We start from the raw sequence: 24802 nt of genomic DNA, 5'->3' as shown, positions 1-24802 counted from the left end.
GCTCTGGAACCGTCTAGCTGTCAATTTTTTTTAACACGCACATGCGGAGTGTTTTTTACTAACCAAATGCTTTATTAACTTATTAAAATAAAGCATGATAAATGTAGTTTACTCAAGAAAGCTAAGCATACAAAAACACATCAATAATAATCTAAATGTGGAGACACAAATATTACATATTTTCATGGGCAAACGAAATACAGTGGATTGCAGTGGTGTTCATTAAAGATGAGACTCATGTGAACACTGTACATTTTTATTACTGTAAGTCATTCCCTGTAAATCATAGTGAGCTTTAATGGTATATTTGTGTATGAAACCATACAGTAGTGAAATAACAATGTTCACATTTGATTTAAAAGTTTATTGTAATAAATATCAAACATCTAAAAAAGATATATTAATGTGTAACTTTAAAGACGGACCCTAAATTCACTACTATAGAACGTCCATACTAAGCCCTTTAAAAGGAAAGTCTGCAGCCATTCAAAAAAAGCGGCTAATCCTGACACCCTGGCTTCGGCTGAACGTATATAAAGAGACTGGATGCTAGTATCTCTGGTCCAACATCAAACTAACTGTATGCCTGTATTGTACTAACTGTCTCAATATACTAACTGTATTGAGAAATAATGAATTTTTAAATCTGTACGTGCATTTGACAAAACTAGATAAGAACGAAGACTTAATAAGAAGGCTTTGAAATAGGACTTCTTGTTCTTTTCCTTCCCATTGTTATAAAAAGTTATTTAAAAACATAGCGTCTTGTTATAGCATTATAGTGTTTTTGATTCAGTAGGCTACTAAAGGGGGCCCCTTGGTGGTGCAGGGGCCCTACGTAACTTCCGTGGGTTGGAATATAAGAAGGATCGGCTCTGTTTACAGCATTAATGCTACTAAAGATTGAATTAAAACATTACAAGTATCTGCTAAAATTAAAAGTGCATAAATTATTTCCGTGTTCAATTGGGAATTGTCGAATTTCCGAGAGCACGTGAAGGCAGCGACGTTCCGTTTTTTTGACTGATGGTTTCAGGCTTTCCTTTTTTAAGAGCTTTGAGACAACAGCAACAGAGGAGTAAGCCCCTCCCATAGCCTATGGTCCCTCCTACCACACCGAACTCGGGCGCGCGGCCGTCGATGGTACTGAGTAGTGCACGTCACCTGTCTCTATCATGTAGCTGGAAACGCTAGCACGACTCAAAATTCTTCAGCGATTCGGCCTTTACGACCAACATTGAGGTCGCACTCAAAGTTTCCTTCAGCCAAGGTGAAACAAATTGTCAAAGATGTTTGCTAAAACTATGGAGCCCAACCGAGAGCCGCTGAGGGCAGAACTGACCGTGTAAATTGAACCGCATTAGCTAGCCAGCTAGCTGGGTTTACCTTCATCTACGCTAGTCGAGTCGAGCTAATATCATTCACGGCCAAAGTCTTTAGATGTTAAGGGAGACTGTTTACGATAAGGCAAACTCGACAGCAGCCTGGAACGTGGCGTCTTCTGGACGGGATATTTCGACCTGAGAAACGTAAGTTACGTCGCGTTTATCGGAATAAGCAGCAAGCTAGCGTTATCTACCGGATTGGACGTGTTTTGTAACTACTGCACTGAGGCCAGTCTCTTACCATAGACTGTGCTGCACTCCTACCTTTCCCAGTGTGACAAAACCTGCTGCCTGTCAAGCAAGACAGCATTTTTGGGCTTCGATTTGATCATCCAGACAGACCTGTAATGCTGTAAAAGCCTGTGTCGGATGGTTATCAAGTAGGGTTTGACACACTACCAGGAATTTTCGCAGTAAACACTCTTGAGCTGCGTTTACCAAAAGCATCATTAGATGCTTTTGGGAAACGCTGCCCTGGCTGGTGGCACACCTCTGTCATTAAGTGACTTGAAAGGAATACTTGTTGTTTTTATGGCTGTTGTGTCATGTAAGTTCCATGTAATTCCACCCACGTAGGAAGCAGTAAATAAAACAAGGTGTGATTAAAGTTACATATTCATGTCACAAATATTCAAAAGAGAGAAATTAAAGGGGTCATATGGCGCGAATGCATGCAAGTAAAATTGCTAAAATTAAAGCGTCGGACTGGGAACAAAAGATGCATTTTATCTAGAAACAAATGCTCACCCAGACCTACCTGATAGCCTCTTGTAACCACACCCCCACAATTCTACGTCAGTTCGTGGTATGATTTGATAAGGCCGCCAAAATGTATATTCATGTAAGGGACCTGTTGCTACATGCCTGCAGTATAAGACCAATCATTACGCACTGGTTAACTGGCCAATCATAGCACACCTTGCTTTTCAGAGCGATGAGCTTTGTAAAAAATCCAGAAAGTTTCATAGAGGCTGGACAAAGATAAGATACAAATATGGATGGTTTGTGGAAAATACAGCGTTTTTAAACCTTAAATTGTGTATACACATTGCATTGCATCTAAAACATAATATTCGTTGTATTCGTGTCATATGACCCATTTAATATGTTCACACAGCTAGTTGTAACTGTAAGCCTTATTTGTCTGCTCTTTTCATCTGGCCATTTAAGATGTTTTGAATTGTTGAGGTTCTAGGCGCTTTTTGGTTTATCTTGTATCCTAAGGTTTGTTTTTATGGGCATTGTTACATGCAGCAAATGGTATAAAGAGTGGAGTTAGTGGTTCTTCTCTAGATTCTACACAGTGATCAACTGCAAACATTTTCACAACAAAGTAGTATTATAGGATACTTGACTTAATTATGTGGTATCTCAGTGTAAGTTAAGCCATCGCATGAGAGTCTGTTGTAGTTAACAAATGTTACAATTTTGGCCTATTACAATAAAAGTGAAAGCTGATAAAATGTATCTGCTGAAAAGACTTTGTACATCGACACATTGTGTAATTATTCAAGTCTCTCAAATAATATGGAAAGATAGTTTGGACCAAAATGATATTACAAAAAAAGCTGAAGATTTGCCGTTTTGCTCATTGTATCCAATTGTTAACTTATTTTTTGAAGGTTGTCTGAATAATTTGTTCAATAATTCTGTTTTCAGTTTGATTTGTCATCCAAAAGTTTCAAACATGTCCGTTTTGCTCTTTGGGATGAAAAGGAGAGATAAAGACATTCAAAATTAGCTGAAAAGGAGGGCATTATCTGTGTCAAGGAGGCATAATTATTATTATTAGAAAGCTGGGCTAACGTGAGGTATAGAACATTCCTTTATGTTAATTAAACATGTATTGTACAAATATGTGCCCCTGCAATTTTTGTTGTACAGTACAAAATGTGTACAACAGCTGTTTCACGTCTAAATAATTGCACAATATTGTCAAGCTTCGAGTCCGAGTTGTAGAATGCACTCAAAATAGAAGTGTGTACACTATTTTATGAGGAATTTGAAATCGTGGTCTCATTTAGGTCATCCTTTACTGAGCTAGAAAAATACCAATTAATTAAAACATCTTAAACATCTAATAGCCTTGTTAATGTTAAATTTCTTTAACTTCAAATTCTGTGGTGTGATTTGCTCCATCATCACAGGCACATTTGTTCTGCTCTTAGAGTGAGATATGGCTACAAGCTTTGCTTGTTCTTTACTGCATTTTTAAATGAGCTGCCTGGGACCATTGTTTGCAGGATCTCTAATGTCTTGAAGCTTTTGGTCAGTAGCTAATCAGGAACTGCATGCATCTCATGAGTGGATTATTAAATTGATAGCCTGTTAACCCCACTATCTTGAATCCCTTGAAAACGTTGATTAACAATAGGAAGATCGCACAAAGTCATGTTTTACACCTTGAATCCATCTCTCTCATGACCCAGTTAAAAAAAAGACACTGGTGGTTTATATTTTGCTGTTTCACTTGCCAAGTGAATGATGACTGAGACTAGGGCTGCACGATATTGAAAAAAACGTACATTGCGATATTTTTTTCTCCTGCGATATATATTGCGATGTGTAGAAATACAGAACTGCTTGGAACCCTTCGCATATGGTGTAACACTGGCAAACGCATCCGAAATAGTTTTTTGCTTTGGACGGCAATCAGATCTGGCTTTGCACTCGTCATACAGAGCTCTGTGGTGCCGACTTAAATGATCAAACAAATTAGTTGTGTTTCCGTGTGTTGTGCACGGCACTCCCGACAAAGTACCTGTTTTTGGTCAACATCATCCTTTCTGTAGCCAAAATATTTCCAAATAATTGACGATGCGCTTCTTTTTGCGACTAAGTCATCCATTTCGGTGCTTTTCTCCCGTTCCTCGCTCATTTCGTCATGCGCACGCATGCAAAGGCTGCGTGTCAAAAACGTGAAGCAACAACATGTGCTTTGTAAAAAAAAAAAAAGTACCCATAAATCAGAATTCATTACTTTATATAAGGCAAATATAGAAAAAAAACTTTCCCTGCATCGCACCTCGTGCGATGTGACTATTGCGCATGCGTACATCGCGATATCGATGCTAAAACGATATATCGTGCAGCCTTAACTGAGACTGACAGTCATTGACATTCTGCATTAGGGATGAGCACGAGGACCCCAAGTACTCGGATGCATCCATCGATGATGAAAACGATGATCGTTTGGGTCTATAAATACATTTTTTTAATAATACAATTATTTTCTTTCCTTCTGATTGATTATGCTGGCATTTCGGGTGGTGCTACCCAGAGATTTGATTGGTTGCGTTGGGAGAGGTAGCTGTCCAAGTGCGGAGCACAGAAGAGCATATTGAAAGCGCACAGCGATGCCTGCTTTCACTTCGATAAATTTGACGAAAGCAAAAAAAACTGAACAAGGTGTTTGTTGCGTCTCTTCGCGCTGCATCTAGTGCGCAAAGATTTTCTGTTTATAATGGGAGCGCCACGTGAATATTTGTGCAAGTTCATAAGAATGGTTTAAAAATGTTCGTCCTGCTCCACACCAGTGTATTTGGATACAAAGTGTTAGGTGAGACCACTACTACCAACGGACAAGTCAGATGAGTAAATGAGCATAGCTTTCTTGTAGCTCAATTGTTAGAGCATGGCTCTAACAACACCAAGGTCATGGGTTCGATCCCAGGCATTGCACATAATTAGAAACAAATATATATTATAATGCAATGTAAATTGTATTATAGGGTAGGGCTGGGCGGAATGACAGAATATACCATTGCCGTATATAATGTCATCCATTAGAGATTGTCTATTCCGTGTATTCTACAGAATGTAAATAAGTAGGCGTGGTTATCGCGGCGCCCTGCAAGTTGGGCGTTATGATGAAAAACACATGAATCCGGCGCTTTCGCTCTCACACGCAGTGCTCATGCATGGGTGCAGGGATCTGCCGTGCATATAATACATTTGTAAAGCGATTAATAGTTTTAATAAAGTTTAGGCGAGCCAAGGTGAAACTGGCTTTGTAAAGTGCAATGATGCTCGCCACGTTAGCGCTGCTACTGGAAGAAACGTGTGGAGTCATGAGAGACTCACAGTGTAAAGACAAGCTCCAGTATAATCAAACCCAAAGACAGAGAGCCGCATGACACTTAAAGTGCGCATCCAATAGAAAGTGATAAAGACGTACAGTACAGGCCCCATGAACTCCAGTTTATAACACCAGTCGTATACTGTACTTCATTTTTTTGTGCATATATATTCATTCTTCATTGATATACTTGTTGTCTATCTTCCTACTGTGTATATATATGGTGTAGCCAGAATATAAATATAAATAACTAATAAATCTGATTATCAGAACTTAATTTGATATCTTCATAAGTTTCCTACATTTGAACTACATGGTAATTATGCAACTGTTATACATAAAGGAGAAGAAAAATGAGGTATAAGATATAGAATTAAAATAGGAGATTGTTACCGTGAAATATACCATTACCGTGAAATAAAACTCTTCATTCCGTGAAATAGATTTTTGGTCATTCCGCCCACCCATACGACAGACCAGAGATGATGCTTCACCTCACCCTGAAATTTCTTTTAAATGTTTACTGTATTTTTAAAAACAATAATAGTAACTTTTTTGTAATCTAACCTTGTTGATTTAATTATTTACTCATTCTTGTCATCAACATACATTTCAAATCAGTGTTGTAAATAAAATCTTCTCACTGTCACCCTGAGGGACACGCTGTGCCCCCAATTAATCGAGTACTCTTTCTTTTTTTTTAGTCTGTCCAGTTCTCGAAATGAAATATGAACAAAAATGCCCATCCCTATTCTGCATCATGATGATTTTAGTGTGATTGTACAGTCTAAACTTCCAAGAAGTGATTCTGTAACCTTCATTTCCCTTCAAGCCACTTTATTTGTAGTCTCTTTGTGTTACTCTTTCTGCTCAAACTGCTTCACGAGATTTCAGACCATTATTAGCATGTAGTCAAATGCTAAAGCCCTATACATCTAAAGTTCAGTCATTGTGTAGTACATTTAACCTGTCCTCATTTGACCTGCACAGGAAAGCAGCTAAGGACAGTTACTTGTTTATGAAATGTAGAACTGCATGGCAGAGGTTGAGCTAGACTTTTTCATTGTCCTTCGTTTCTACAGACGGGCATCTATTTTTACCCATCACTATGGTGGAAGATGATATTCCGTGCCAAAAATTAGCATGTTTGTGATGTCATCGCGACATACAAGCGTTCTTTGGACTTACTGTATTTTAATACCTAATAGAGCCGAAGTCGTTTACATATTTAATGTTTCTGTTGTCAGACATTACACTTACTTTAGTGTAAGAATCAGATCCAGAAACACCACCACAAACAACGTTAGAGATCTCTGTGTTGTTATAAAAAGTGCAAGATTTTCAGTTCGTTTTGAAACAATGGCGAAACAATTTAGACTGTGGTGGGCCGTCATAATCACCTTGTTTATACACACCCCTGGCTTCGCACCACGATTCTCCACTGGTTCCGTGTGGGTTTTGAATTGACGAGGCGTTTTGAGTAATGAATGGGAAACATACGCTTCCTTTTGTGTCCCTATGATCACGTTCTGATGAAAGGAAATTATTGGAATTTACCAACTAGACAAAATGGGGAATTACAAACTGCCTTCATTGTAATCCGTCAAAATTGCAGACAGCTTTCAGATTTTTCTGTCACTGATATAAAAAATCTGTCAATGACGGAGAATTTTCGGTTAACCGACCTCTGCTGCATGGTTTATTAAGAGGTTCTTCCTGCATTTTGTATAGGGTTTGGCATATCACATGAATCTGTGTGGCATGTGTCATGGATCATACTTACATTTTGTCATGGCACTCTTTCAGTGTCAATTTAGGTCTTGTCTGAAGAATTATGGATATTTGACAACGTAGTACATGAAAGGGCCTGTTTAGGACTCGTGTCTCCTGTCTGTAAATCTCGTCTAATACTACAGCTGCTTTTGTATTGACATAATGCTGTTTTTTTCTCATTCGGGTCCAATAGACACGACAACACAACAAGGCCACAACTCCGTGCCAGTTTAGTGGCTCTGACACTTTATACACTTGCATAAATTTTGATATGCATGGTGCACTTGGTGTGCGTGGAAGCTTTTAGCTCATATTTTTGTGTGTTATTTGTTTGACAATTTGTTTAATAATGAACGATATTGTGTAAAACCACTTTTTTTGATAAATGTGCTTTGTAATGCTAGTTTTGTTTGTCAGATATCTTTCTGCACTTGTAAATCCAAGGGGCTGGTCAGAAAAAAAGATGTACTGAAGTGCCCTGTTGAAGCGCTCTTTTACCATAGAAACCACTCTCTTAGCTGCCACTCCAGGCACTGTAGGCATGGAAACGGAACATATGACAGAGGTCCAATGGTTACATCATTGCAGTACCATAGATCTCAGGAGTGTGTTGAACTCCTCTCTTCACTTCATTGGAATGTGGAGATCTTGTATGAGCAACCTGTCGTCTAGATGTGTAACTGTTAAATGCAGGCCAACCTTAGGTCAGGTAAGGATAATTTTATGGTCACAAAATGACTCGCCATGATAGTGAACTGAGCTGGTAATGCAGGTTATTAATAGAATTCCTGGAGTTAGCATAGGAAATATCTTGTCAGGTTTTAGACCGGTGTCTGCTAGATAAGGGAGAGTTGTTATGAAAGTGCACTCCGGGTGATTGCTTGATCTGCAACAGACTTTCACAGGCACACTGCAAGAGAAGTTTCTGGTGAATGCTGACCTTTTAAAATTCATTGGGAGTCTGTCTTTAATGAAGATTTTATGATTCTAATGATGAGGAGTTGTGTGGGTGATCGTGGTTGAAAGTCAGTGTTTGTCACAGGTGGCCTGAAGTGCTGGGTCGATAGGACCAGGCTGAATAAATCCCTAATGTTTTTTCTTTTGATGGGTCCTAGTGTTGAAACGCTCTTCAAAGGTCTAGCCCACTTCCTGCATCTACTGGATGCGTATTATTTGTTTATTTTAGTGCTTTGGCACAGCGTGCCCTCTGGATCCTCGGACATTCATAGGCAATGAGTTATTATCATCAGGCCTTTTTTAGTTTACTGTGATGCTAAACCGAGCGCATGATCAAAGCATGGCAGATCCGGAGTCAAAGCACAGGTGCTGAATGTTGTTTCCAACAAAAATGGGAGATGATAGAAAATTGGTCTCCAAGAAGGTATAATTCACAGCATGGATGAATACATTACTGTATGTATGTATTACACATGCATGTGCTTTGTCGTGTTAAAGATAGCTGTTTGCAGAGGAGGTTTAAGGATATGCTGCTTCCCTTTGATGAAAACAGAGAAGTGAACTCAAAGCTGAAGGTTGAAGGTTTAGATAAATGGATGGGGGTTTGCGTGCAATTCTATCTGGGTTTATTTATAGTTCAATAGACGTGAGGTGTGGCAAGCTCAGACGCCTAGACATGAGGTTCTGTGACATCATGGCATACCACATTGCTGAGCAATAGCAGGGTCTCCATGGTACAAACCAGGATCCCTCTGTGTGTCATTTAAACCTATTTGCAGCTTGTCAAGACCACATGACCATTTAATACGTCCCATGGTTGGACATGGTTAAAATTACATGGGGGTCATTTTGTGTCAACTCACCCAGAGGTCTTCGGCTGTTCGATTTTTACAGAAGCAAGACCAACATCTGGAGTGATGTTAAAAAACAAATATGAAATGCCACGATGAATAGTTATTAAGTAATAAATTAATTTGTAGAGGGAGGTAAAAATGTCAAAGATTCACCAGAAATTTGGAGCATATTAGAGGGGGTAAAAATGAGATGAGAAATATGTAATTAAATATGCTATTTAAAACTAAATGGCGGTCATTCTAAATATAATAACGATGAACGGTTCTGGATATAATAACAATGCAAACAGACAGACAGTCACAGAGATTCCTGCCTTTATTAGAGAGAAGAATATGTTCAGCCCCCTCCCTCCGAAGCTTCGAATATTCATTGGAGCTCCAAAAATGGTATTCGAATTAGCCCTACAGAGTACAGTTCTGTTCACTTAAACAATATGATGTTGATGATGTATTTCATTTAGAAAACACTTCTTTCATTGTGCGGTTAGATGGCAACTTCTGGTTCACGCAGTCTTTAAATCATTAATAATCTGTTGTAAATGTAGCTTGAGCCTATTTTCCAAATATTACATTTATTTTACACATACAAAGCTACAAACTAGGGCTGCAACTAACGATTATTTTAATAGTCGATTAATCTGTCGAACACGTTTTCGATGAATCTGAATAAAAACAAAAACCAAGAAAAGCATTCATTTCCAACCTTTTATTCAAAAACAGAACTTAAATCTTTAGAAACTGCACAAACATGTTGCTCCTTGAACATCCCTGAGCTGTTATAATAATAATAAAATAAAAACGCACTAACACAAAAAACATACACATGTATGCTTTACATCTGCCAAAAATGTAGACTTTTTTTTTAAATAAAGATTTTAAATAATTTATAAAAAATAAAGAACAATACAAATTAGAAAATTGAACTGTATTTGTTTGAATGTCAGGACTTGTTCTCTACACTACAATGCAGACAGACACTCGCAGATGCACACACTCGCATATACACACACTTTTGCAGTTTCACACACTCAAAAACTCTCACACTGACACACACACACTCTCTCTCAAGTTCACTTGAAGCGTATTTATTAAATTATTACCATCATTATAGTAAGTGTTCATTTATACACCACATTTAAACACAGCTTAAGGTGACTAAGTGCTGTAAAATAACTTTAAAATTAAATTAAAAAGTACAACACACACAAATATATTTGTCAATAATAACCTATATGGGACAAAGCACAGAATATACACTGCAAAAATCGCTTTAACTTAGTAGTTTTGTCCTGTTGTCAGTCCAAATATCAAAAAAATCTTAAATCAAGATACATTTACTAGACACATGAAATAGCATAAGAAATTATGTCTTGTTTTCTGAAAAACACCTCAAAATTAAGTGATTGTTTGCTTAAAGCAAGCAAAATTATCTGCCAATAGGTTACGAAAAATAATCTAAATGAGATATAATTTCAAACAGATTTTTCTTGTCTAGTAATCTTGATTTAGATATTTGGACTGGAAACGAGAAATAAGTAAGAAAGGCTTTTTTTGCAGTATAGCTATACATGACAACAGATTGATAAATGAATGGTTCAAAAAAGGCTAGTGAATAAAAACGTGTCTTTATTCTTGCAATGCAAAGTGCAAAGTAACTATACCACCCCTGCTTTACTACTGTTATTAACCAGCTAACGCTAACTTGTCATGCTTGTCAAGCTGGATAACGAGTAAACACCAGCACCGGGGACATTACGTTCTTCACTTCAAAACGGAACAAAAGTAGGATTCTGTAATGACTTAACCTGCTGTTGAACTCGCTTCCTCCTCATCAAAGACTCCAACATGTTTGCGTGGATCATTGCCGTGGTGGTCCGTGCCATGCCATGTCGTTTTTGCATATTTTGAAGTTAACACACTTTTTCTGTTTATTTAGTGTAAAATGCTCCCGCACCTTGGATGAAAATTCGTTGCCAACTCTTTTAGTAATCGATTTGATGTTGCAGCCCTATTACAAACACACAAAAAATAAAATAAAACAGGTAATAATGAGGTTGATTTTATTGTTAAGTAATCATTATTATGCTATATTGCTTTAAGGAAATACGCTGGTCTTGTAAAGTTATTGAATTGACCATCTTAACTTGCTGCTCCTGGTAGATGAGAACTACATCAATGGGACCTTTCTGGCTAAACAAATACTACTAGTTTGTATGTCGGCTCTTCTTGGGTCTGAATCGGCTTTCTTTGTTCTATGAGGCAACATGAGTCCTCTGTAATATATTGATCATCTAATTGATTTAGTGCTGCAACTATTGTTTTATGAGACTAAATTTAGATCTGGTTTGTCATTCTTTCTCGGCAAGCCACTGGCTTTGGTAAAACTACACAAGACTTCTATTCCTGGGTGTTTGTTATGTTCTTACTGGAACATGTTTGCCAAAGCTGCTTATAGCTGCTCTGAGGTCTGTAATCTTTCAATGTTTACTGGGCAGATCTAGTGACCATTACAGAGTCACTGTTTCTTGCACTTATGAGTTATGGGCTTGCACTTGTAGTGTGAACAAATTGAATGTGATTAATGGAACAGTTCTCCCTAAAATGAAAATTCTTATTTATTTACTCACCTTCATGCAGTTTGTCATATTAAAAGTTCTAATAAGATTAGATAAAAATGACCATTAGTAAGTTATATAAAACATTACTTTTATTCAATCAAACAGAGATGTTTTCTTTTAATCAAATAAAACTATTTTATCATTTTCAACTAAGTTTTCAGTCCACAATAGCAAACTGAATTAACCAGTCTTTCTAAATGAGCAGAGCTCATTCAGAAATTTTGCATTCTCTGTGGTTCACTGGAATGATTCAATGATCTCTTGTATTCGCTAGTGACTGAAAAGTTCAATAGTTAAAATGAATCGGTTCAAATGAATCATTCGTGTGCGAGTCGATCTGAACACAATTTGCGTTCATACTGGCAATCTCGTTGTGTATAGTATACGCTGATTCAACGATCCAACTGCACAACTAAAGACATTACAATGATGTATGTCATGTTAATTTAAGAAAATTAAGAAATTAAACGTACTTTGATGCAAAACAAACAGCCTTGGAACACGGCTATCACTAAATCCTTGGTGTTTCGAGTCAGACCAGTGGGCGTGGCTTGTTGGTTTTGACTAAATCTTTGGTGTTTCAAGTCTTATGAATCCTTTACTCTTACCCACACCCTAAACTTACTCTAACTATCTAACCTACCTATGATTGTTAAAATTGAGGAAAAAACATTCGGGTGATGACGTCAGACTCAAAACACCATGGATTTAGTGAGAGCCAATGAACACAGGCTGGCTCTTGTTCTGTAACTCTTTACTTAGCGCCTCAGTGTGCTGTTAACGAAAAAGCGCCTCCATTGTAGCGTGATGACGCAACTGCACTTACAAATTACAGTCTGTTAAATGCATGCAGCATTTCTTGTGAAGACTCCCCCTATCATTTTGGCGAGAGCCTGAGGCGGCACGCCATCTGACGGAGACGGCCGCCTCCAATTTCTCTATGCAGGAAAAACCCTGCCTTCAGGTTGTTCCAATCCTAACCTGTATTACATTTCTTTGTTCTGCTGTACACAAAGTAAAATATTTGGAAGAATGTCAGTAACCAAACAGTCAGATCCCGTCCTCCATTGACTCCCATAGTAGGGAAAATAAATATGCTGTTTTGGTTACTGATATTCCTCTAAATTTCACATTACTCTGTCATGCCCTGCTCACAACATAAGCTTAACGTGTTTGTGTTTTATTACTGATTGACAGCTAAAGACAGCTAAAGATGCAAATAAGAGTTTTTTGTAATAAGTGGCATGAATAAAGATACAATGGTATATTGTCCTGCTTTGCATGTGCGGGGGATACTGGACGAGCAACATCACAGTATTTGTAAGCAAGTCACACCATGGTGACGAAAGCCGTTTCATCTCATCAGCAGACAAGCTTGATGGGAAATACATTTACAATTGTTTTTCCAAATATGATTCACCTAGAAATTAGGAATAGTCTAGACAGGTACATGTCACAGCTTGACTCTAGTTTTAATAGGCATGTTATCTGAGGAGAGCAAATCTAATTTTCCTACTGATAGAGAAGTGTACTCTCTACAATCACATCAATTGTGATTACACTACTGATGGATGGATGAATAAATAAAACACTTACTGAGGAGAGTAGCAGCACAGTGAGAGCAGGATCTTGTGGTTAAAACAATTTTTGAGCAATATGTATTTTTGGGAGATCAACTAGTAAAAATGTATATTCACTTGTTTTAACTAAGATATGGTGCTGCATTGATTCTTGGTTTGTATAGTGAGCACTATGTAACCTGGCTGCTCTAAAAGACACCAAATCAGTAAATCAGGGAATTGGAATATCTATCTGGGCTGCAGTTTGTTGCTTTTTGAGAAGCTACACCCACTCGGAGACTAATGGGCCAAACATCTCAAAATGTTTATTTCACTTAAAGTTTGCTGTTAATAGAAATCCGTCTGTTGAGCAATAAGAATTAACCTTCCAGATTTACATTCACTTTGAAGTGGGCGTTTTTGGACCATATGTGGTAGTTTGTTAAAATGGCTGCCATATTTTCTCTCTATTTTTAACTCGATATGTGAAGGTACAAGATTATTGTGGTGCTAGGTCAATGATGTAGGGTGAAGGATTTTTTTATTTTAACTTCTAGGCTGCAACATGTTTTCAATTCTGCCACAACTCACTTTCCACATTTGATTCCAACTCTTAAAAAACATTTTTGCTTTCTTCATAGACGGAGGCCTGAGCCATGGGGGCATTTTTGGACAAGCCCAAAACGGAGAAGCACAATGCTCACGGAGAAGGAAACGGCCTGCGTTTTGGCCTGAGCAGTATGCAGGGATGGAGAGTTGAGATGGAAGATGCACACACTGCAGCTGTGGGCCTGCCGCACGGTCTGGACGACTGGTCCTTCTTTGCGGTCTACGACGGCCACGCAGGCTCCCGTGTCGCTAATTACTGCTCCAAGCATCTGTTGGAACACATTGTTGCCGTGGGGTCGGCAGATGAACTGCGGAGGGCCGGAGCTCCAGCGCCCGAGACGCCGGCCATAGATGCGGTGAAGAGAGGGATCCATGCCGGCTTCTTGAAGATCGACGAGCACATGCGCAGCTTCACAGACCTGCGGAATGGGATGGACCGAAGCGGCTCAACCACGGTCGGTGTACTGCTCTCTCCAGAACACCTGTATTTCATCAACTGTGGGGATTCGCGTGCCCTTCTCTGTCGCAACGCTCACGTCTGCTTCTCTACACTGGACCATAAACCCTGCGACCCAAGGGAGAAAGAACGCATTCAAAATGCAGGTGGCTCGGTGATGATCCAGAGGGTCAATGGATCGTTGGCTGTTTCTCGTGCACTTGGTGATTATGACTACAAGTGTGTAGAGGGCAAGGGCCCAACGGAGCAGCTTGTGTCGCCAGAGCCAGAAATCTTCGAGATCGCCCGGTCAGATGCGGAGGATGAGTTTGTGGTGCTGGCGTGTGATGGTATCTGGGATGTGATGAGCAACGAGGAGCTGTGTGCTTTTGTGCGTTCGAGGCTGGAGCTGACGAATGACTTGGAGAGAGTTTGCAACCAGGTGGTAGATACCTGTCTACACAAGGTATGGTTCACTGTGTATACCTAAAGGTTGCGTTTAATGCAATGGAGATTTGTTGCCTTCAATTTTAGTTTAAATGATGCTCATGTTTGTTACTGATGTGAATGCTTACCTGGTGTTTATGTGCTAGAGCGTGTAAAGGCTTTACTTATTTGACTTGTGTGACACTTGTTCTAAAATGTATTTTTCTCAGATATTTAGATCTTCTTTCTCTTTTTCACCTTTCAGGGAAGTCGAGATAACATGAGTATTGTATTAGTCTGTTTGCCAAATGCACCCCAGGTGTCAGAGGAGGCGGTGAAGAAAGACGCTGAGTTGGACAAGTACATTGAGTCACGCTTGGAAGGTGAGAACTAGACACACACATTTACATACAGTATTATATGCCTAGATTGTTCACTGCGAGTCTAGGAGCATCCGTACAATATAAATAGTCGATGTTTGGCTCAGTTGATTTAGAGTGGACCACAAAAGCATTTGGATTCCTACAGCACACTTAATGTGTGTATGTCATTGCATTTTGTAACATTGTTAAGGCAAGTGGCCTTTTTGAAAGAAGGAAATTACAGTTTTCAAACAAAATCACAGCACAAAAATAGTTTTGTTAGGATTTAATTAATTTTTTGTAGGTATGTAATTCATAGGTCTTTGGACACTCTCTGGCTGTCAGTGGCTGTCTTGTTGTCATTAGGATAATGTGTCTATAGTGATGTCTATATGATGTCTATATAGTGTTTATGTAAAATTATCATTTTTGTTTAATCCTGCGAACTACTAACACTTTTTTTGACCAAATTTCAAATTAAAATATTGTTTCTATATGCATTTATTTGCAGAAAATGAAAACTAGAGAGACAGCTCAAAACAGAAAAGATGTTGTGTATTTTTTCAGACCTCAAATACTGTAAAAAAATACAAGTTCATATTCACTTTTGAGCAATACAACTGTAATATTTGTACATGTATAAAGTTATAAAAGATACATATGATAAACTTGATTTAATGTCTTAAATTCTGTCAGTCTTTCACATTGCTATTGGATGACTGTAGGTCACTCTTGAGGTTTGATTCTGTTGAAAGTCACACTACTAGAACACCTGTGCTAACAGACTAGCTAAAAATCATCTGTTAGTTATGAGTCGTTCTAAAACTGACTATAAAAAGTCAAATTAATTCTGAGAAAAGGTCTAACATTCTTTTGCAGATGACCCTTGATATTTTATTAATGCAATGCCATTCATTTTCAGTGTCTAAAAGTGTCAGAATACCTTTTGGGGTCGCTGTAAAACACACATTAGTTTCAGAATAAATGCCATGTTCCCTCCCCCACATTTTGTAATTCTCTGCTTATGTTGTTCAATGCACTATCCTATCTCCCTTCCTCTATAATCTCCCTCTCTTCCCAGTTTGATATCTTTCAATAGCCTGACACATTTCACTTTCTTCCCCCTTTCCTCCATTGGCCTTCTTTTTCCGCAATGGACGTGGTGGTACTCTGGCAAGTGCTTGTTAGTTTTGGGGGTTATGTAAACTCTTGGCTCTGGGCATTGGGCAAAGGTTGGGGTAATGTTGTTGTAATGTTTGGCTGGGTGCTAATAGGGCCTTAGTGAGTCGTCGACACTGCTGCTCTGGTGAGGAATGCGCTGGCTGAACATCTAACTGGCAACAGCCCCAGAGCAGACCAATTGGATCACAGGGTTTCCTTCTAAAGTATGCCTCGCGTTTTTCTTGCTTGTCTCTTAATGTCTCTGTTTCTTTATTTCTATCTCTTTACCATCTCTTGGCATTTCTTTTCTCCTCAGAAACTCTTCACTATTTACCCGAATTCTTTCTTTAATAATACCAAATATTGGCAATAGTGCACAAGTATCCACTGATATGAACTAATTTCTCTGTTGGCTCCCCTGAAACAAACCAGGTCACATATTCGATAGTTCTGCTATATTTGTGTTCCATTGGCTGCGTGACTTTGTAAATATTTAGCAACATTTAACCTGTAGTTGATCTTTTGTCCTCGTCAGAGCTCATAGAGAAAGCAGGGGAAGGAGGCGTGCCGGAGCTAGCACATGTCATGAGCAGCCTTTCCCAAGAGAATATCACTAACCTCCCACCAGGGGGCGGACTTGCCAGCAAGTAAGTAAAAATTACCCTTGCAAGCATAGATTGACACCTGCATAAGGACATTCACTGGGTGTGTGGTGTTTGCAGCTTGAAAAGTTTGTAGGTTCACTATCAAGCAAACTTGAACCAGAATCTTGCTTGACCCAGGATTTTTCTAGGTTTCTTAGACGTTGTTCATTGTGATAGTTTACCCCAAAGTTAAAAATTCGGTCATCATTTACTCACCCTCTTGTCATTTCAAACTTGTATGACGTTCTTTCTTCCGCAGAACACAAAAAGAAGATATTTTGAAGAATGTTGTTAAGCATCACACGTTGACTTGCATTGTTTTTGTGTCCATACAATAAAAGTGAAGGGGTTCATTGTTGTTTGGTTACCAACTTTCTTCAAAATATCTTCTTTTGTGATCTGCAGAAGATAGAAAGGTTTGAAATGACAGGAGTGTGAATGAATGATGAGAGAATTTTCATTTTTGGGTGAACTATCCCTTTAAGTTAAGTGTCCATTTTGTATCATACACCTAATATTTTAATAATTTAATAATAATATAAAAGCAAATACTGTTCAAAATCACATCCCTTGTACGTGAATACAGAACACAGACTACTAGAGCAAATAGGCGAATCCCCAATGATATCTGTTTACAAAGCAGAACTCACACAGATGCCAGATGCCCATGTTGTATGTTCTGCACAGTGTCAGCATTTTGCGCACCACCAAAACGAATCAGACGAATGTTAATCATTTCCAAATTGATTTATCTGTACATTCCTTTAGCACGGCGATAGCAATACCTTGACATTCCTTTATATTTTTATACAAGAGCCACAAAGGCGAAAAAATAACTTCTCTTCTGTAAGCATGAGTTAGAAATGTAATCACATTTTCTGTAACAGTGTGTCCGTTTTTTGTCACTGCAGGCACAGTGTTATTGAAGCAGCGTACAAGCGGTTGATCCCCCAAAGAGAAGAGGACAGTGTAAGTATGCACAGCCTAGTTTTTTAGAGGTCTCTAATCTCCCAGTATGGTTGCAGCTTTGCCTCAGGGTTTACCATAAAAGGATAGACATGTCGAGATCCCACCTTCCCCTTTGAACTGTTTGAGTCATCTCATCATGAGACGTTACCTTGAATCCCACGTCACTCAAACTAAGCTCTCAATCACAGGGGTCCCAAACTTTCAGCTTGCGACCCCCAAAATAACAGTGCCACTGACTTGTGTCCCCGTCTACTGTCGGAGGTGCATCTGCGCATATTCACTAATAAGGGCTATCCAAACACGCGCATAATGACAACACAAAAGAACACAGTCTAACATTAAATTATTTTATAGTTATTTACTCATTATTTTACTTGTTGTTATACATAAACCATGATTTCATCAAACTGATTGGAGTGCCGATGGATGTCCTCTTTATGCAAACGCCAGCCACTTTTGGAAGCCGAACTTTCTGACTGCAGCGCTTCTCCACCCTCCTCCTCTGGCTCCCCTGCGTTGTCTTTGGTCGATATTAACCAACGTTTCATTTCGCCAAAGAAAAATAAATCTGAAAAATAAAATGCATGCACATATGGGAATGTTTAACGTGGTGCTGTAAATTGACACTTATTGATTAAATATAAAATATATACAAAAATTTGATCTGTATACTGTGGTAGGCTATATGAGACCAGTTTTTTTTTTATTGCTCTTATGGTTTTTGTTGTAGTCATGTTGTTCGAATTGCTTGCATCTGTAAGTCGCTTTGGATAAAAGCATCTGCAAAATGACTAAATGTAAACATGAAATTCCTAGTAATAAAAAGATGATTTATGGAAATCAACATGCGACCCTACCCTCACGGCCTTGTGACCCCCTGGGGGTCCCGGCCCCTACTTTGGGAACACCTACTCTATCAAACACTGCGCTCAATGCATTAACTTATAGCATTTAGAGTTAAACATCTAGATCAGATCACCGCAGCTGTAATGACCTCAGAAAACGAGCATCTGCCTTAAAGCACAGCGGATGACATCACCACATCAAACAAACACTTCTAACACACCCCATCAAGAGGTGACAAGAGATTTATTGGCATATAAAAAGATTGCGAACAGCAAGTGATTAGTTACAAAGTCTGTTATTTGAATAGCTTGTAAATAGCTGTTTACTTTGTACTCTTTAGCCTTGTCTCATGATGATGATGATGATGATGATGATGATGATGATGATGATGATGATGTGATGATGATGTCACCGCTTAATGTGTGGTTTGAACAAATTACACTGAGTTGCATGCTGGAATGGATACCTGCCCTAAAAATCTGCCCTTAAGTGTCTGTTGGTGTAGAGGAATTTCATTCCTCATCTATATGTTCTTTTCTCTCCTACTGGACATCAAAGAGATGTGTCTGTGTGTGCCCGCATGTTTGAAAGAGAGAGAGAGGTGACGTTGTCTGGACTCTTGGATTGTTCTCATAGTTTAAGATGTTTTGTTGGTTTGTTGTGAGAAGTAGACTAGGTCTGTGTGTTTCTCTGTGATAGCCTGTGGCAAGCTTTATATTCCGCAGCCTCCTCTTTTGTTGGAAGGGATGCCCGATAATTATCAGCCATATCGGCAGATAAATGGTCAATTAAAATAATAAATAATAAAATATAGGCCGATAAATTATAGCCGATAAATCATAAATCTTGTTAAACCACTTTAGCTGCATGCTGTTCAAAGTTAAAATACATTGCAGTACTGTCTTTCTGTCGTGACCATTCACTTACTGCTATTAGCAAAACACTGTTGACGCAGATACAGTATTCATGAATATGTAAATTATAGAAACAAAAGCATTTTTTTGAATCCGACTGCTGTCTGAATGCTTTCTGTCTTGAGACCTATTAGACGTGTTACTCTGGAAGAACATCTTTAATATGTTTATTAAATAAAAAATATACCAAAAAATGTAAAGGTTAAAGAATCGTCAACTATTGTAAAGTAGGCTTGGTACTTGATTTTCAGGGGAAAAAAGAGAACTAATGGTGACCTTGTTTTATGCAGTAAATGTTTTCAAATTAAAGCAGTTACCCACTTTTTACCTTTTGCTTCAGTCTTAGTGAATTTAATATTAATATTTAGATACTGTATATCGGCCAATATCGACTTCCAATACTAAAGAATTATCGGTTATCGGTATCGGGCTAAATTTACATATCGGTTCATCCCTATTTGTTAGTTAATCGGTTTTATACAGGCAGTTTGTATAACCGTGTAGCTGCTGTTATGGCTACAGTATTCTTGATAAACATACGACACAAAGAAAAACCTTTATGAAGTTAAATGCATGAATCATAAAAGGATGATATACTGTAAAACACACAATCCAAGGTTCATTACTATACAATAATAGAATTAATGATGTATGTGTGTTCACCCTTTATGCAGCCCACCTGTTTCATTTGGTAAGTTGATACTAATGTTTTTTTTGTAGCACAGGCCGTTCATTTTTAAAATCACTTCATCTTGCTAGAATGCACCGGTTGTATTAAGGGTTGACGGATTTTGCAATTGTTAGTTCATTGAATCTCAATCATCAGACCAGTTGTCAGTTTGTAGTGCAGTTAAACTGTCCAAAAGTGCAATATTATACTGTACAAGTTAAATATCTTTTAAGTCCAGTGGATTATTCACTACTTTATTTTCAGAGCAAAGGTGTGGCTGTCAATGAATGCAGATGGTCTGTTTAAATTGGATTAGAATTGATGTTTTCCTGAGTGTCAGTGGTTGAGCAGTGTACAGACAAGGCCAATAAATAATTAAAAATCTTATGTAACCTCTTATGTCTTTTAAAGATTTAGATTCACAAACTTTGCAACGTGCAAAAATTCAGCGATTAGATGCACATTGTTATAGTCAGGAATAAAGTATTTGTGACTCATGAATGTTACATGATGGTCCAGCTGTGAGACTAAAAGCATCAGATCCAGGCTGTATGAAGTGCAGGCAGTCTTGCTGATCTGCTCAATGTGTGAGAAAGTAACTCAGCTTGACTGCGCTCATCAAGTAACTGCGCTCATCATTCAGTTAACTACTGCGTGTTTGGTTGTTTACATACTGTTATAATGTTTTATCAGTGTCTGTATTTGTAACTAAAGGTACACGACTGCATTCTCATTCACATGGGTATGACAAAATTGACCAAAAATGATATGTTATGCATGCCAGGCCAGTAGTTGGCAATGTCAGTTTGTATGTCAGCTAGAACTCTCAATAGATTATACTTTTTTATGACAAATAATCGCACCCTTTTCATATGATTAACTCTGATTAATCGCCCACGTATAGTGAAATTAAACATACACTATTTATTTTGTTTAAAACATTATTTAGTGCTGTCAATCGGTTATAAAAATGAACTGACTAATCATACACATCATTTATGATTTTAAATACACTTTTACGTTCTAATAATTTCACATTTTATTTCCAAATGAATCTAGAAACACATTACTTTAACAGTATCATTTTATGAATGAAAGCCAGCATTCGAATATTATTGGTTTTGGAACCGATCTACTGATCAAACGCATTATAATAAGTGTGCCCTTCCAACCTGTCTGAACAGGTGGGAAATATACAGAAAATAAAGTTTTCAAACACTTTACAGTCTTTACTGCTAAATACATGAAATCAGGAAAAACCTCATAAAGCTACAAAATCAATAGACAGGAATCACAGCTGCACGTTCAAGAACGAGACTCCTTTAAGATATGCCGCTCATATCCATAAGTTACCTGCCAACACTGTTGTTTAGGCCGAGAGTCTCCCGTTTGTTTATTTATCATGGTGTCTCTCATAACATCCAATCATATTAGTGGGCATTTACTTCCAAGTCTTCAATGCGGCACTATGCCGATTAAAACTGAGCATTTGTCGAACCGGCCTCAAAACCAGGGTAGAAAATAGCCTATTATTGATTTTGATGTTTTTGAATGTAAAAACCATGTGAACGTCATAAGTAGGCCTCATACAACCTTATTAAATGTGCTTTCTGGCATAATCTTGTATGTTTCTGTTCATTCAAGCACGAAAGAGAAGTCAAAACTGGTGCACTGTCTGACAGATTCTGATGAAGTCTTGAGCCCATGTGTACATTAGGTGGGACCGCTGTCGCGTTGCGTTGAGCCGTGTTCCACAGCCAGAAGCTGTCAATCTATACTGGAAGTGTCAATACAACCATTTTAAATCGCGCCTAAATAGTTTAAAAGCCTTTAAATGAATAGGAATGTGATATATGGTATAATGTAAAGCTAGAAAATGCATGACATAAAATACAGATTGTTGCGTTAATGCCATTACAATTTTAACATTAATCTGTGTTTTCAGGGACCAAAAAGTTTTGTAGTGTATATGAATGGCCAAAACACAGAAAGTTTTCTATTTGTAGTTAAGGGTTTTGGAGTGAGTAATAATGTGACCTGGGACAACAAAACTTATGGGTCAATTTTTCTAAATATTTGGTCCAGATACAACTATTTCAAAAACTGGAATCTAGGGGTGACCCCAAATAGTCGAAGATTAGATGCTTCGATAGGAGGATCCTGATTCGACTAACAATCTCACAGTTGAATCTTGAACTTTATGCTTCATGATACCAAGCAGTCCCAGCAAAAAGTAGGCGGGGACTATGTCTAGTGATGTAGATACGCAGCGGTTAGAGACACATCTCGTTTGCGTGATTCAGAGTCGACTCCCTTTTTAACAAGCCAATAACTTTATTTATTCACCTTCAGGCTTACAACTTGGCAGACTGCTCACTTTCAAACACTGCAACATAACACACTGGATGAAATGAAATTTTCATGATCTAATGCTACTTACTCTTTAAAAAAATTCCAGTTTGGTAAATGTATTTTACCAATATGTTATCTTTATATATATATATATATATGTATATATATACATATATATATATATATATATATATATATATATATATATATATATATATATATATATATATATATATATATATATATATATATATATATATATATATATATATATATATATATATACTGTATATGTGTATGTATAGATATTAATACTGAGATATTGTCCATATCTATATATCATTAAATTTATGATTTTTTGCACAAACATTTTAGAAGGCAGGAAATAGCTCACCTTCTGTAGATGTGTTTTTGAAAAGTGATTCCCTTAGGTTCTGGATATGATGAATTTTCCCCTCCGTCTGAATCAGTTATGGTTTTCTGAATAGTTCTCCTGAATCTTATATGTCATAATGGTGTCATTAGGAAGAACATCAAATCTATATTGCAAGCAAACTTTTAACTTCATATATGTTTTTTTTCACTGTTATTGTGAGTGAGTTATTGGAAATGTTGATTCCTTGAGAATTCTGCCATTGTTTGTTGCTCCTTTTAATCCTTTGTCTTTTTTTAATATGATAATGATTAAATCACTGGTGCTAATAGTACATACAATATTAGACAAAGAAGTGGAAAAATTTTTTTTTTTACAATCTAGCTACAATAAAATACCAAATGTGATTATAAGTGCTTACTGATCTTTTACTCTCTTTGGACTCTTTGCAGAGTGCTGCTGACCTTGAGGACCCCTGTTAGTCGTCCCTGGTAGAACTCTTCTTCTCTACACAGACATCAGTCATGTTCCTTTTTCCCGAAATCAAGAGATTCAACGGACAGTCTTTCAAGAGTCACAACACAATGGAAACCGTTCAACCAAAAGCATTACAAACACTTTTTCTAATAGAAGAGGGAAAGTTCCTGTTTGAAAAATCTCAACTAAATTACAAAATACACATAGAATTAAAACTGTTTTCTTGCTTTATTTGTGGTGGCTGTGGGTGTTCATTTTGAAACTAAGGATGTTTTTGTGGGTTGGACCCATGAACGTGCTGTGGTGCCTTTTTCTGTTGGCTACAAAGATGCCCTGAGCCCAGGATACAATGGAGAAACTCGGCTATGCGATACCACTGCAGCCCCTGGTACGGCTCACTGAGTTGAAGCGAGGATGTATTTGACTGATGAATGTGTGTGGAACATGTTTTCAAGAATCGCTTCATTTACTACATAACCTGTGTGGAAAGGTTTGAAGCTTGTTGGCTTTATGCAGCTTCCTTCCTTCCCCTCTCAACGTGTGCTGATTGACCTTTCGTTTCGCAGGTTATCACTTCATTGGTTGTCGAAAGCTTTTTAATCCTGCTGTTTCAGAGAATATAGAATATAGAGAGAGAAATATATATATAAATTCATATATATTTTTTATTTTTCCGAAGTTTGATGTTCTTTGTGGCTTAACGTTTGAGAAGCAATAGAGCTGTGTTGGTGGAGACTGACGTCATGCAAATTGTGTTTTTTGACAAATTTGAGATTTTAAAGTAATGTACTTGTGTATCCCATGAACTGTGGGTGTTGACGGCTAAAAGGGATTGTTACTGCCTACCAAAGCCACGCAGCTTTTCTCAGCTCCCCTCTGTGTTTATATATCTAGGTCTTCTTTTCCTATCTGGCCTCACTTACACAACGCAGATGTGAACTTGCAGCAACCTGCCTTTGTTTTTCCTTTTTCTGGTTTTCCCAGAATATATTGTAAAGTGGTGTTTTGGTAATCTGAACATGGAAATACTAGCTTTATGATGAATTCACAGATTGTTTTCCGATTCATTATACAAGTGTAATGTTGGTTTTACTCAAGTATATTTTCCTGCAGTCAACGATTGACAGTACTTATTGGCCTCAAAACCTGAAAGGTGACATTGAACAGAACAATAAAGATAAAGGAAAAGGAAGTCTTGGGTCTTTTGTTCAGTTACAGTGGGAATGGGTTATATATGGGAAACAAATTCTGGTCTAGATTACAGCTTACATTCTTAAAAATAAGGGTGCTTTACATTGATCATTTTTCATTCCATAAAGAACTTTTAAAGTGGTACTCT

General features: G+C 37.8%; 1 protein-coding gene across 1 annotated transcript; it reads left to right on the top strand.

Moving 5' to 3' along the window:
* Positions 1–1124: 1124 nt before the first annotated feature.
* On the top strand, positions 1125–24655 carry ppm1ba (protein phosphatase, Mg2+/Mn2+ dependent, 1Ba). The gene is made up of 6 exons (XM_056760698.1): positions 1125–1529; positions 13866–14735; positions 14961–15078; positions 16754–16865; positions 17774–17831; positions 23439–24655. Exons 2-6 carry the CDS (start codon positions 13881–13883, stop codon positions 23466–23468), a joined length of 1173 nt encoding a protein of 390 aa, XP_056616676.1. The 5' UTR covers positions 1125–1529; positions 13866–13880; the 3' UTR covers positions 23469–24655.
* Positions 24656–24802: the final 147 nt, after the last annotated feature.

This window comes from Triplophysa dalaica, chromosome 11 (genome assembly GCF_015846415.1).
Source record: "Triplophysa dalaica isolate WHDGS20190420 chromosome 11, ASM1584641v1, whole genome shotgun sequence".
In the NCBI taxonomy this organism is placed as follows: Eukaryota; Metazoa; Chordata; class Actinopteri; order Cypriniformes; family Nemacheilidae; genus Triplophysa; species Triplophysa dalaica.
Note: the sequence above shows the minus strand (reverse complement) of the source record. Positions and strands in the feature narration are given on the sequence as shown.